The sequence below is a fragment of the Rattus norvegicus genome, chromosome 1 (assembly GCF_021556685.1).
Source record: "Rattus norvegicus strain SHRSP/BbbUtx chromosome 1, alternate assembly SHRSP_T2T, whole genome shotgun sequence".
NCBI classification, from domain to species: domain Eukaryota; kingdom Metazoa; phylum Chordata; class Mammalia; order Rodentia; family Muridae; genus Rattus; species Rattus norvegicus.
Genome location: NC_141534.1, coordinates 141,942,019 through 141,957,859, shown reverse-complemented (window position 1 = coordinate 141,957,859; position 15,841 = coordinate 141,942,019). Strand labels below are relative to the sequence as shown.

Genomic DNA, 15,841 nt, shown 5'->3' with positions numbered 1-15,841 from the left:
CCAATCACGCTGAAAATGCCCTGAGTATTAAAACTGTGAACTGATTACAGTGAGGATCTAAAGTATTCACACAGTGGCAAGGACTGACTGGAAAGAGCATGCAACCCTTCTGGACTTAAGTACTGCTATATTCTGCACTCTAGTCTAGCAGTCTCTCCCTGAATCTCTTCTTTCTGGGTCAAACTTCTGCAAGGGAAAGAATGCTGGCCTTGTGTTTCCACTGATGTCTGTGTCAAACCACTTTTTATGTATCCTAGTTATTTTAGTTGTCTGAAGAACTACTTTTCCTCCACAAATGACTAATAATGTTATTATTAAATATTAAATATTATTAATTAAATTTAATTAAATATTAAATATTATTAAATAACATTAAATTATATAAATAAAGGTTATTATAGGGTCAAAATATTATCTAAAATGTATTAACTATGGATTCTACTGCAACCCAAGCATTCAATGCATAACTATTTGTTGAATCAATGCTAAAAATCAGATAAAGCTTATGAAGATAAATACTCATAAACTGGCTCTTAATAGCAATTGAAAAATCTCAGCACTTAATGTAAACACTTGAGAGTTGACAATCTTAAAAGAAATTCTTTTCTTCTAAAGACAGAGGCTCTGTAAGTCATTTTTTTATCAACCTGTGATACTCCTGAAATTGTTTCCATTTCTCTACTAATTTTAACTCTCAGAAAGCCGTGTCAGTATTTAAAAAAGAATTCTCAGCAGACCAACCGACTGGGATTTGTGTTTACAGCAGAGTAGCCCTAAGTTTACTGACATTTTTAAAGCGCAGTTTTGTGAGACTTTCCAGGAGATCACCATGTAGTTTAGCAAAGCATCTGCACACATTTCAATTGGTTCAAACTACCATGTGACTGAGAAAGAGCAGCAACAAAGGTAGAACAGTTTTATTTAACAAAGACAAAGTAGTGGCTTGGAGTGGATGAAACTTTCTCTAAATCACATATGCAAGTGAGGAAGTTAAGGTTTTACTGAAGCGCTTCACCTCTCAGCAATTAATACTTGTGATGGTTTGTATATGCTTGGCCCAGGGAGTGGTACTATTAGGAGCTGTGGCTTTGGGCTTGGGCCTTAATACTCTCCCTCATCCTGTGCCTGGAGGTCAGTATTCTACTAACAGTCTTCAGTTGAAGATGTAGAACTCTAAGTTCCTCTTACACCATGTCTGCCTGGACCCTGCCATGCCCACCTGGATGATAATGGACTGAACCTCTGAACCTGTAAGCCAGCCCCAATTAAATGTCCTTATAAGAGTTGCCTTGGTCATGGTGTCTGCTCACAGCAGTAAACCCTGACTAAGATAACACACAATACAGTATCTCTCTTCAAACTCCAATACCGATGCCCCCATAACTTATTCTAGAATCTCTAGAACTTGACCACTAAGCCATAATTTTTGCACTACATAATCCAGGTCCCTAGCTATCACTTGAGGATGATGAGACATTACTGTCCTTTATCAGATGAAGAAAGCAAAACTGAGAGAAGAAAAAAAGCGTAATGCACCTGGAGCCAACATGCAACCGGGCTTGCGCCCTTATGTGCAACCTTGCTCTCAGTGCCATCTGCACAAAGGATGCAGGTTCTAAAACTAGTTCTTTGTGATATGTGAGAGGGCAGTCTAGTGTGATAACAATCTGTTCAAACTTTTCTTCTCAGATTGTTCCAAGGCCACTGTCACCTATGGTCATCACCTCTCAGCATTCAGTAAGCCTTGAACCTTCCAGTCAGAGTCCTGCCCCCACTTGATCCATCACTAACACGTGAGAGAGCCTGGTAGAAACTGCAAACTGGAAGAAATGACTATGATCTCCCTGAGGCTGGAGCAGGACTACATGAACTCTGCTGGGGCTTTTTCACAAGACTGGTAACATTTTATTGAAGATAAATTTTCAGATCATAAATATACTCACAGTAATAAATAAGATCAAAAAGAGTGTAACAAGTTAATAAACAGTCCTCTCATTGTCACTATACTAAGTGAAAGTTAATGGCCATGGGTTACTAAATAAATAAATAAGCAAGCAAAAGAAAAAGAAAACTTACAAAAATATACTTAATACTGACTACATGGTGACAGCAAGGCTCAGTGGCTACAAGGTAGTGAGGGAGAGCCATATTTGGGATCCAGGGTCTCACTCTGAAGTGGAACCCTGAAATGAGGGGAAAGATGCACAGGATGCGATTCCCTTTTGTGCAGAACCTCTCATCTTCATGGTCCTGATATGACTTACTCTCTTACCACAAAGAAACTAGACAGCGTAGAAGACTGGGAAGCTATGTGTGAATGAATCACGTGAAGAACTTGGGTATACTTCTTATCTGCAAACGAATTATCCCAGAAAGATGTAGCAGTCAAGGTCTAAAGAGATGGCTCAGAGATTGAGAGCACTTGCTGCTCTTCCAGAGAATGGAGATTCAGTTCCCAAAATTCAAATGGTGACTTACAAATGTTCAAAACTCCAGGTTCAGGGGATCTGACGCCCTCTTCTCGACTTCATTGGCACCAGGTATGCAAGTGATTAGTGCACATAGATATGTAAAAGCAGAACATTAGCACACATAAAAAATCTTTAAAAAATAATTTAAAAATTTGAAGGTGTAAAACTGAAGGAACACAAATGTTCTATTTGTTAAGAATGAGTTGGGATAAGGGAACTGAACTAAAGTGTGAATTGTTTGGAAGTACAAACCAATGTCATGTGGTCATGTGGCCTTAAGCCTCTATGAGTGAGATAATTATAAACAATGTCACCAGCTCCATCCATTGTTTATCATTAGGGAACGATGTTTAAATGGTATTATCTTGGTGGTCATTTCTATTTACACCTTTATTTTTGTTCAGAATGTATTTGTGAAGAATCCTTTACAATCTGCTTTCCTGTTGCTGTGAAAAAATAAGCTGAGAAAAGCAACGTAAGGATGTACGCTCACAGGGTTCAGTCCCTCTTGGCCGGGAAGCAAAGGCAGCAGAAGCATGAACTAGCTGGTCATACTAGTCACAATCAGAAAACAGCTCTGCTTCTCCACTTACACAGTTTAGGACCCCAGGCAGAGAATAGGGCCACCTACAGTGGGCAGTTCTCCTACCTCAGTAATTCCAGTCAAGATAATCTTACCTAGATGTCCTCAGAAACCCATCTCCCAGCTGACAGTAGATTCTTGAAGCTGACAATTACAGTAACCATCACAGACTAGAAGGTAAATAGGTATTTAGCTATTTGGTATGTTTTTTCTTTTAAGTGCATAACCCTCAGTCTAGTCTTAATTTTAAAAGGAGGTAGTGAAAGAGGTAGGCTTTGGCTGAGAGATGTTTCCATAAAGTACTTGTTGGGCAAGCAAAGGATCTGAGTTCCTATTTCTAGCACCCACATAAAAAACCATGTAGACTAGATGTGTCACCCTAGATCTGGGGGTCGAGACAAGAGAACCAGGGTACTGCCCCGGCAGTCTAGCCAAAAACAAACAAACTCTTGTTTCAGGACCAAAAAAAAAAAAACATCTTGATGGAACAATAGAGGAAGTCACGTGTGTTGGCCTCTGCCCTCCACTGGTAGGCACTCTACATATATGCCCAAAAGAACTAAGTCTGCAGCTCAGTAGAGAAAGATACAAGCGAACCATTCCTAAAGCCCTGGGCCCAGCCCTCAGTACCACAGAAGGAAGGGGAAAGAAAAAGAATGATGGACAGAGGAGGAGTCAGCATGGATCAGGCCTGTGAGGAAGAAAGTTAGAATGTGAGGGAAAGACAGGCAAGTCATCCAATGTCTAATGACTTTAGTATACTGGAGAGCTTTGGAGTCAGCAATTCTTAACTTTTGAAGAAGCTTTTATGAGTCTTCTAAAACAAAGCCTTTCCTCAGGAACACCCGTTTCTTAACGGTTTGCTGTATTTAAAGAATGCAGATCCCACTCTCAGACTCTTGGTAAGGATCCCACAGGCAGAGAGAGCAATGAACAGTCAATTAAGAGATTTATCATCGTTTCGGGCTCACTATCTTTTCCCCATAGACCAGTTAATTTGCCTGTTTCTTCTCTAATGTACACATTTTGTTGATTCATCTGTTGACCAAAATTTAGGTTACTTCTCTTCTAACTTTTAACTTTATTCCGGCCTTTAAAAAATTGATGTGGGGCTGGAGAGATGGCTCAGCGGTTAAGAACACTGACTGCTCTTCCAGAGGTCCTGAGTTCAATTCCCAGCAACCACATGGTGGCTCACAACCATCTGTCATGGGATCCGATGCCCTCTTCTGGTGTCTGAAGACAGTGACAATGTACCCACATACATGAAATTAAAAAAAAAAAAATTGATGTTAAAAAAAACCCTGCATATTTATGGTGTGATTATTCTGACATATGTATATAGTATAAAAAGTATTTAAATCAACCCACTTAGCATTCATTACCTTATCCACTACTTTTTTATGAGAATATTTAAATCTCTTCAAAATCTTAAAATATATATTATTATTCTGGTACACACTACGTAACACAGCTGAGTCATTTTTGTTTTTGAGCCAGGGTCTCTTTACATAGCCCTGACTATTCTGGAACATCCTATGTAGACCTGGGATTCAAGGTGTATGCTACCATGCCCACCCAACAGCTCAATCTTTAGGATATTGTATGATATTAAAGAAACTAGATGCGGAAGGACAAATGCTCTACCTCCTGCTTATGTGAGGTAATCAGAACGGGGATTCTTGGAGAAAGAAAGTAGAACAGAGGTTACCAGGGGGTGAAGACAGAATGAATACAGAGCTAGTGCTTCATGGGTACAGGGTTCCTACATAAGTTTATGGTAGGTTCTAGAAATGGGGGTGGGGGGACCCGAGACACCACAACACAAAGAGAAAAAAATGATCTCTCCTGACCTACCACCATGGCTGAAATTCTAGCAAAGGCTACTGCTATTCAACTAAGACTGAGAGAATGAGAAGAACCACATCTACTCTTTCACTGGGCAGCTGTGACTCAGCACTTTCCTTGGCTTTAACCCAGTGACTACCCAGAGGAATTCACTAAGGCAGAGGGACCTGCAGAAAGTGCTCACGCTCTCACCATGGGCCTCTAACTTCATCTCTCAGGAGATGTCCCCTTACCTTCCCCTGTAAGAAGAATCATTAGTGACCTTCCGTTTTAAAGTAAGTAAAAATCTCCAAGAATAATTACATTCCAAACATCAATCCTGCTGCAATAACTGGCTTGTGACACCCTGGTTCAAACATACAATGACACTGTTGCAATCATCTTAGTTCCCCATTTGGAAAGCAAGCAGTCGGTAAGAAACTACACTTCCCGGCAAACACTCGGCTGTAACATCAACGCTGGAGGAACTGCCTTTGAAAACAGCAACAGTTATTCTGAGTTAATTGTTTTAATTTTAAGAACAATGGAGCCCTCCCTGAAACCACGAGGCAAGTGACCAAATGAAACGGCTCAGTGGCCAGACAGAAGGTAAGCATGCAGAAACAGAATAGACTACATTCTGCAATGTGAGAGCTCAGGTGTCCAAAGCTTATCCAAGATGAAGGGTGCCCCTCCTTTCTACTGCAAAGCTGTCTGCAAAGACGGTTCTGCCCGGCTTGACTGGGAAAGTTATAAACCTAGCAAATGAGACAAACAACAGCAACAAAAAAAAAAAAAAAAAAAGAAAAAAGAAAAAAAAAAAAAGAGTTCAGCTTATATAACTGTAAGCTGTAATTCTAAGCCCTCTTCCTGGTTCTTCCTGATCACCTTGTTCACACGTGACTAATAATGACATGGAAATCCAACTAAATGAAGTCTGACTTGAGCAAAGGATAAGATCTGAGAATCTGGAAATATTGCCACAGTTTACAAGGACCTCTCAATAGTAAAGAACAGGGAACCAATACAGTTTTGGCTCATATATGATAGAAAAATGATGATCATAAAAACTAGTAAAAATATACTAAGCAAGAAAATATTCCAATGAAGAAGCATTGACTACTTTAAAGCATTTAGTCCTTTATTTATAAAGAAAAAAATACCCTTCAATGTTTTGACTACTAGTCTTCCTCCAAAGGAGTTTTTAAAGAAACACAGTACTGAACTCAAAGACAAACAGGATTTCCTACTACATATTTCTACAACGATGTAATTGCTTTTAACTGCACTCACAAGAAACAACTTCTCTTAACTTTATTCACAGAAATTGTATTCAAAGCAAAATCCAACTTTTATCATATTTTATATGCAATTATAACACCTATTAATTTCTAATTATCTTGCTCATGTTTTGAAGACATAACAGGAAAAAAATGACACAGTAAAACTGTTTCTTCCTTTACTCAGTCATATACACTAGTAACATTACACTACCTCGATAGACAAGATGTCATTAACTCAATAAAATACAAGTGGCAAGAAGCAGTAAAAAAAGAGACAAGAGAAAGAAAAATGGTAACATGACTCACGCTGGTCTCTTACAATGAAGCAGTTAACAGGAGCAAGTTCACAGCCCTCTGGCTGTGCGGCCGAGGTGCACAGGCAGGCAGTGGGCTGTACTACTCTGAAATGTGGGGTGGGGCTACTGACGAGAAAGGACCGGGAATGGACACTTACTCAGTCAGGAGCTGGTGAAGCTTGTGATAACCTCGCTCCAGTGCCAGGCTTACAGGCGTTGCCCCTTCCTTGTTGTGGATGCTGAGAGCTCCACGGCCACCTGGCTTCTGTAACAGGAACCATGTCAACCGCAGCAATCCAAGCCGCACAGCAAAATGCATGAGGGTTTCCCGAGGGCCACCATCTGTGAATGGGGAAGAACATGATAATAAAGACATGTAACAACTATCACCAACAAAGACCAAAACCCCACCACAGAAAAAGACCAGTCTAGGGAGACATCAATGCCTTCAAGTAGCTAGCATTTTTCTTGAAGGTCATCTGTACCACGCAGCAAACAACTTTATACCAGGTAAAAATCATCTTTCGAGTAAAGACAAGAATAAAGCTAGAAAGAAAAAAAAATGTGACACAAAATCTTCAACAGGAGACAAATACCCACACAGAGAACCAAGCCATTTCTGTGCTTTTTCAGAGAGGCTGATACAGGTGACTCCACTAGGCTCCTGCCATTAGAAAGGACAATAATACAAGTAAACGCAGTTCCTTCCATCTGATGGAAATCTCAGGTGAACAATTGTCAGGAATCAGATGGGTCTATCCTGAAGGGTATAATTTCCTTTTAAAGAACGCTCAGACAGGAATTGGCTAGTTAAACACTACAAACAGGTTAGACTTGTTAAGTATACACAGGTCTTTAGTCCCTCACACTAAGGGCATATCAAATTGCTGGCACTACCAGCCTTGTGTTTGCTTAATGAGAAAACAAAATGAATCTTCAGGTACAATGGGATGAACTGTAAGTCTACACTAATAACTTCAGGAGAGAAAACATGTGCTTGGGTTTATTTCACTAGAAATGAAGGATTCCTCTTGGCATACTGAGTCACTAAGAGTGTGTGGGTGGGATGAGAAAAGGCTTCAGATCAGGCAAAAGTGGATCCAGGCCTGGCCTTAACCATAGGGTGGTTAGGCATGGTTCATTTGCTTCTCAGAGCTTCACTTTCATATCCCTGGAGCAAGCCACCACCACCTCGCTGAAAGCTGTTGTAACAGAGAAGGGTAGGTGAAATGCTAGACTGCGTCTGGCTGTAGGGTTCTCCTCCCTTCCCTGCCTCTGGCCCTGTTCTTGGACTTCAGAATTTGTGCTAACTCCACACTTTTCCTAGCTCATCCTCTTGTGTGATTGGTTGGTCTAGGTGCTAGGGCCAAAGCACTCTAGACTTCTTGGATGAACTCAGCGTTTCCCTTTTGTCTGAAATCTTCCGATGCTTCTCTATGTGAATATCACAATGGGGGTGAACAATGAAGTGCAATTTTTTTATAAACAATTTTTTAAAAAGTGATTTAGTTTCTTTGGGGCTGGGGTACTTTTCAAGGGAGTGCAGTGCTTTAGAGAAGAGGGAGCCAGAGTTGCAGGCAGCTCTGAGCCACTTACTTGACTGCTGGGAATTTAACTCAGGTCCTCTACGAGCTCTTAACCACTGAGATATCTGTCGAGGAACAAATGCACTGCTTCCTAAGGTCACGTATTACCCCTGACCAACATAAATTTCATTAAAAGTAAACTGTCTTCCATATTTTTTCTCTACCAAATCCTATTTATCCATGGATTAACTCAGGATTTGTTGTGTGTTCAAGCAGGGACAGAGACTGAAAGCAATGCTTCAGGGAGGGGAAGGGGGGTATGGAGGTGGGGCAGGCAGGGGAGCAGGGAAACAGCTCCAAACACCATGCTTGCTGATCAAACATGGAGCCTGGGTTTAATAGTCAGGGCTCTAAGAACTAAACCCTACTCCCACAAGAAGCCAGAAAAAATAATGTCCTTGACAAAATAATGTTTCCAAGCATAAATTTTAATAAACACAGCCTCTGAGGAAGTGCCAAGGCTAGAGAAAAGGCAGAAAAAACTCATCAGGATTAAATACTTCTGACTTGTGCTCTATGCCTCTCACAAACATCCTGACAACCTTATCAAAACACCAAAGTGCTAAGCACTTACAGACCAGGAAATATGTGGGTATTTTTTTCAGAGCTGGTTAATTCCAGCCTTATCAGGTAATATGTTCTTAAAAATAGTTTCCTTTCCAGCCTCCACTCTTTCAAGTTCCTTTGTTCTGAGTCACCACAAGGTGAGTTCCCATAAAGCCCAACACTTACATCATGGCTGTTTTCAGTCCCACTCCCCATTTTCTATTATCATTTAAAATACATCACATTCGAAAGAACTACGCAATCACCAGATACTCAACAACTGAAGTCCTACAATAAATATTCTAGCAATGTATTTGCTTTTACCAACTTTCTTTCTTCCAGATATTTATTCAAAGGAAGCTGAAGGCATCAGACTAACTTGATAGGTACTACCGACTAGAATTCAATACTGGAATTAAATGACTAAGACACAGGAAAATACAAGTATAACATTTGATAATTTTTTTTGAGACAAAGTCTCACTATGAAGTTTGGCCTGTCCTAGAACTCACTATAAAGACCAGGCTGGCCTTGAAACTCAGAGAGATCCACCTGCCTCTGCTTCCTGAGTGCTGGGATTAAAGGCATGCACCACCACCTTCAGCCCATTTGGTACCTGGATTATCAAGCTGCCACCAAGCTGTAGGACATTATGAAATCAAACAAAGTTCCTTTGTGCCCTTTTCTGGTCAGGGCTTCATTACTACAGCGAAACCTTTTCATAGTTTGAATTTTTCATGGTTTTTGCCTATTTGAAAAGTCCATATAAATGACATGCTACAGTAAATGTCTTTGTATAAGGCTAGTTTCATCTTTCTTGAGATTTTTGATAAGCTGTCAAGTGGTGTGCCATTTTGCTATTAGTAGAGCCACTTCATTCTTTTTCTATTCTTTTTCGTATTTTAGCGCATTTTCACACAAGTCATGTGAATTAGATTTAAAAAGGAGTCAGTAAAGGGGAAAGATGGGAATGTAGGTGGAGTTTTACCCAGGCTGCTTTGCTCTCACAGCATGGAGAGCATTAACCTCTACCTCCCAGACAGCTCCTCCTCCTCTCCTCTCGGGCTCCATAATTCACAATCAATTTCCATTTGCTGGGGTTCCTTAGCTCATGATTCTCAGGGTTTTTCTTCTGTATTCAGGGAGTTATTAAAGGTGCTTGTGGGCATGGTGACCAGGGAGCTCCCAGGATCTGTCTCCACCCCCCCACCCAGCACTGATGTAAAAGGTGGAAGGCACCATACTTGGCTTTTTACGAGGTGCCAGGATCCAAACTCTGACTGCCTGCTTGTACAGCAACACCTTAACCCCAGCTTTGCTTTCAGGTTGCCAGCTAGATTTTCTACATTCTCATTTGGGTCCTTCTCACAAAGGAATTTAACTGTATCAAGGGAAGCAGAATGTTCGTGTAGTGTTCCCAACAACTTCCTTTTCATCTTTGTCCTCCTGGTTGTTTCTCTTGGCAGGTACATTTAGGGCCCCAAAGTGTTATTTCATATGACCTGTTTTGGTTGTGTTTCTTTTTGTCCACTCTATTAGTTATTTCTCTTAAAGTTGTAACCAAAATACCTGACAAAAACAACTAAGGAAGGAAGGCTTTATTTTGCTCTTGGTATCAGAAATTTCATCCAAGCACAGTAGTGGAAACAGCAGTGTGAGGATGTGGCCAAAGCTTATTCACATGGCGCCACACAGAGCAGCAGTTAGACCTGGGCTGGAACCAGGAGTAGTTGTCGCCAACAACCCGCCCTTAGTGATCTCTTACCAGCAAGGCCCAATCTCCTAAAGGTTCCATAACCTTAAAAATATCATTCAAAAAAATGCACATCAGTCTAGATTCAAACAGTAACAACCACACTTGAATGCAAAGGTCTATCGTGGCTTGGTTAAAGCACAGAAGAGGAGAGTGAGGTCTGAAAGTTCCAACTGCTCTCTGCTTTCATGCTAGACGTACGTTCAGAGCTGCACAGAGCTGCAAGAAAGCTGATGTACCCAGAAGGCATTCAACCACAAGGGTCTGTTGGAAGATTTTAATCTTTTTCAAGTTATATTTCCTGAATAAACGGCTGTGAGAGTCTCTGGATGGCATAATAATCAAGGACTGTATGTACTGTTCCATCCCATCAATGACCCACCCCCCCCTCCCCCCAAGCACTCCTCATAGCACTGTTTAAACCTGTAGCTGTGAGATTCCAAAGTCACCACTCTGGCCTATAAATAAATCTGCAGAACCGCAAGAAGCAGTAATCTTTACACTGCGGAGGAATGGAAACACCCTTAACTGGCAGGAAAGGGCTCCAAAGAAGAATGAGAAGAACTATGCCGACCAATAACAAGGCCTTGCAGGCAGCAATCCTTTAGGGTTTAAGCCTTGCTGCTGGGAGGTAGGTACTGTCTGTTGCAGGACTCCACAGTTATCTATTCCTTGCAAGGCAGGAAAAATCCAAAACGATCTTTCTCTCAGTTTCTTCTTTTCTTCTTTAGTAAAGAAGACAGCTAGAAAAATAGGTAAAGACTAGTATAACAAGGACGGATTGTGTATAGAAAGCTATCAAACACCCTGAAAGGGCTGTGGGAACTAAATCACCACATGATTAAGGCTGAATATACTAACCAAAGTCAACCATGAGAATGCAGTGCCTGTGCTTAGGGAATCCTTAAGTCTATCATCATTCCCTCTACCAAAACTGTGGGTATGGCTGTCACTCTCAAAGACACTTATAACTAATTATCAAGATGGACATATTCACTAGGATGTGTTTCTCTTTGTTTTATGCACAGCAAATGTTTAATGGGCCCATTCTATGCTGAGAGTGAAACTGATTGCTACTGTACAATGGTCTTCCAGGAGAAACCACTCAACTTACCACTCTTCCTAACCACAGTTAGAGACACTGAAGAACTCAGGCAACTAATTAAGACTTGAAAATTCGGGGGGAGGGGGGGAAGGAAAGAATGTCTGTGCTGCACAACTCACCTTCCCCCCAGATGACCCTGCATTACCTGCACTCAAGGGAGCCTGTTGCAAAAATCATAATGTGGAGACTTCCTTATGTAAACTCGAGATCAAAGAACATGTCGAAGAAATAAATAGACAAGCGCTGCAGAGGTGGCTCAGTGGTTAAGAGCACTTGCTGCTCCTGCAGAGAACCCAGGTTCAGTTGTCAGCACCCATAGGGCAGCAGCTGTTTCTCCAATTCCAGGGGATCTGATGCCCTTTTCTGGCCATGGTGGACTCCAGGCACACATACGGTACAAAGATCACCCCAAGCAAAATAGCTAACTCATAAAATAAAAATAAACAAAACACAGCTCAGTATCAATGTGCTTGCCTTTAATACTAGCACTGCAGAGGCAGGAGCATGTGGATCTCTATGGATTCTAGTCTAAGCTAGTCTGATCTACATAATAAGTTTTAGGACAGCCAGGACTATATAGTAAGGTGCTGTCTCAAATGAATGGATGAGCAAATAAATAACACGATCTTTTAAAGGATGAGAAACAATTTTCTCCTTGCTCCAAAGTTAGGACTATCTTCAGCAAAAGTTAGAGCAGAACAGAGCAACCCCGTTGATCTCTGCAGACTCTTCCTCTTAGGGCTGACCTGTTTTATGCTTCACGAGGGTTGCTACTGACCTGCAAGGGCTTATCAATGTTTTGTACCTTGAAAAAATGATGAACTCGTTGTCATGGTATATTTAAACAACTAGCATGCAAACTAGTACACACAATCGGGCTATACTTCTGTCCACTTTCTTGGTGAAATAATTAAGCAATAATTTAATGTTTTCCACAAACTGTCATAATGAAACGAGGCTATAACTCCAGTTCCCTTGTTTCTTTACATTAAAAAAAAAAAAAACCCCACAAGCTAAGCCAGGGCTTAACTTCATGCTCATGCCTGACATTCAGGAGGGCTGTGAAATCTGCTACATGTGAATGTTTATGAGTAGGTAGCTATAAGCATTTTTTTTCCTGAGGAGAAATAGGAACTAATTTCAAAGGAGTCACTCACTGATCTGGGGTGAGAGTTAGGGTGAAGAGCACTGCACCTCAACAATTAACAGAAGGATTACCAAAAACAATTCATGCCTCCCTTGTACAGTATTAGAAGTACTACTCTGGAAGGAAATTCAACAGCAAGTGACGCTCTGATAGAAGTAGATGTCCTGTCTACCTGTTTCACTCTAGAAATATGTTATCGAGCATGCTTGATACCTCTTTCTTTTAAAATACATTTCCTAACTATATAAAATGACTGGCGTAAACAGATTATTCCTCTGGATTTATTCTTTAAGAGCAAAGAAAAGTTCTTGATTCACAGTCATCTGTCCTGATATCAGCCAATGTTCCTAGATTGTTATACACACCTAAGCAAACAATTTACACTACAGACTGACTGAGAGCACTCACAATCTGATTCATGACTCCAGCCATTAACGTACATACTTTTTAAAATTAAGTATCCTTATGAGTTTTACCAAGTCAGATGATTTAGTACACAAAAGCATTTGTCATCAAGTTTGACAATCACAGTTATACTTCACAAACTCATGTAATAAAGAGAATTAATTTCCTGCAGGATGCCCTGAATCTACCTGTGTGTTGTGGCATGTATATACATGTGTACATACACCAAATAAAATAAATATAATAAATATTTTGCCTCGTAAAGTTTACATTTAACTGGTGCAGTGAACTCTGAGTTTTAGTTACTATTTAAAATGCATGTATACAATGAAATTCACTCTGGGGAGATAGAGTGAATTCTGAGTTTTACCAACCAAGATTGGTAGATTGGGGTCCTGTAAGCTACCACTAAAACAGGTTCAGAATAATTCCAATATCCACAAAGAATTCTCTGATGATAAGACTATAAAGTCAGAACTTTTGCCGACTTCCAGTTTACCACGATTAATGACTCTTAAAATTAATCAGAGAGTTAATTAATTAGGTTTTTCTTTTTTTTATTGGATATGTTTTATTTACATTTCAAATGATATCCCCTTTCCCAGTTTCCCATCTATAATCCCCCTATCCTATCCCCTCCTTCTTCTATAAGGTTGTTCCCTCACCCAACCACCTGCCTCCCTGTTCTGACATTCCCCTAAACTGGGGGGGCGGGGGGTGTCCCAACAAGGTGATCATCTGCTAAATATGCAGCTGGAGCCATGGGTCTGTCCATTTGTACACTTTGGGTAGTGGTTTAGTCTCGGGGAGCTCTGATTAGTTGGTATTGTTCTTATGGGGCTGTAAGCCCCTTCTGCCCCTGCAATCCTTTCTCTAATTCTTCCAATGGAGACAACATTCTAAGTTCAATAGTTGGCTGCAAGCATTCAGCGCTGTATTTTCATGTTCTGGAAGAACCTCTCAGGAGAAAGCTGTATCAGGCTTCTGTCAGCATGCATTTCTGGGCATCAGCAACACTGTCTGGGTTTGGTGGCTGTATGTATATGGATTGGATCCCCAGGTAGCATAGGCGGTGAATGGCCATTCCTTCAGTCTCTGTCTGTTCCAAACTTGGTCTCTATTTGTTCTCCTATGAATATTTTATTTCCCCCTTTTAAGAAGGACTGAAGCATCTGTACTTTGGTTGTCCTCCTTCTTGAGCTTCATGTGGTCTGTGGAATGTATCTTGGGTAATATGAGCTTTTAGGCTAATAGCCACTTATCAGTGAGGGCATACAATGTATATTATTTTGTGATTGGGATACCTCACTCAGGATATTTTCTAGTTCCATCCATTTGCCTATGAATTTCATGAAGTCATTGTTTTTAATAGTTCAATAGAACACCATTGTATAGATGTTCCATATTTTCTATATTCATTCCTGTGTTGAAGGGCATCTGGGTTCTTTCCAGCTTCTGGCTATTATAAATAAGGCTGCTATGAGCACAATGGAACATGTGTCCTTGGAGCATCTTTTAGGTATATGCCCAGCAGTGGTATAGCTGGGTCTTCAGGTAGCACTATGTCCAATTTTCTAAGGAACCTCCAGACTGATTTCTAGAGTGTTGTACCAGCTTGCAATCCCACCAACAATGGAGGAGTGGTTTCATTTTCTCCACATCCTTGCCAGCATCTGTTGTCACCTGAATTTTTGATCTTAGCCATTCTGACTGGTGTAAGGTGGAATCTCAGGGTTGTTTTGATTTGAATTCCCCTGATGACTAAGGATCTTGATCATTTCTTTAGCTCCTTCTCAGCCATTCATTATTCCTCAGCTGAAAATTCTTCGTTTAGCACTACACCACATTTGTAAAGAGGGTTATATGATTCTCTGGAGTCTAACTTGAGTTCTTTGTATATATTAGATATTAGCACTCTATCTGATATAGGATTGGTAAAGATCTTTTCCAAATCTGTTGGATACAGTTTTGTCCTAATGACAGTGTCCTATGCCTTACAGAAGCCTTACAATTTCATGAGGTCCCATTTGGTGATTAGATCTTAGAGCTTCAGACATTGGTGTTCTGATCAGGTAATGTTCCCCAGTGCCCATGTGTTTGAAGCTCTTCTTCATTTTCCTTCTATTAGTTTGAGTGTATCTAGTTTTCTCTGGAGGTCTCTGGTCCTCTTGGATTTGAGCTTTGTACAGAGTGATAAGACTGGATCAATTTGCATTCTTCTACATGGTTGACCTCCAGTTGAACCAGCACCATTTGTTAAAAATGCTATCTTTCTTCGACTGAATAGTTTTAGCTCCTTTGTCAAACATCAAGTGACCATAGGTGTGTGGGTTCATTTCTGGGTCTTCAATTCTATTCCACTGACCTACCTGCCTGTCTCTGTGCCGATACCATACAGTTTTTATCACTACTGCTCTGTAATACAGCTTGAGGTCAGGGATGGTGATTCCCCCAGAAGTTCTTTTATAGTTAAGAATAGTTTTCACTCTCCTGGGTTTTTTGTTATTCGAAATGAATTTGCAAATTGCTCTTTCTAATTCTATGAAGAACTGAGTTGGAATTGTGATGGGGATTACATTAAATCTGAAGATTACTGCTGGCAAGATGGCCATTTTTACAATATTAATCCTGCCAATTCATGAGCATGAGAGATTGTTCCGTCTTCTGAAATCTTCTTCAATTTCTTTCTTCAAAGACGTGAAGTTCTTGTCATACAGATCTTTCATTTGCTAAGTTAGAGTTACATCAAGGTATTTTATATTATTGGCTATTGTAAAGGGTGTCATTTTCCTAATTTCTTTCTCAGCCTGTTTATCCTTTGAGTAGAGGAAGGCTACTG

General features: G+C 40.5%; 1 protein-coding gene across 36 annotated transcripts in view; it reads right to left on the bottom strand.

Annotated features, from left to right (window-relative positions):
• Positions 1-15,841, bottom strand: part of Akap13 (A-kinase anchoring protein 13) — a 305,582-nt gene that overhangs the window by 160,242 nt on the left and 129,499 nt on the right. For 31 of the 36 annotated variants that reach the window (XM_087655380.1, XM_087655383.1, XM_087655382.1 and 28 more), the window contains 1 exon segment: positions 6,619-6,802. In XM_087655380.1, coding sequence (XP_087511506.1) covers positions 6,619-6,802 — 184 coding nt within the window. 36 annotated transcript variants of the gene reach the window in all.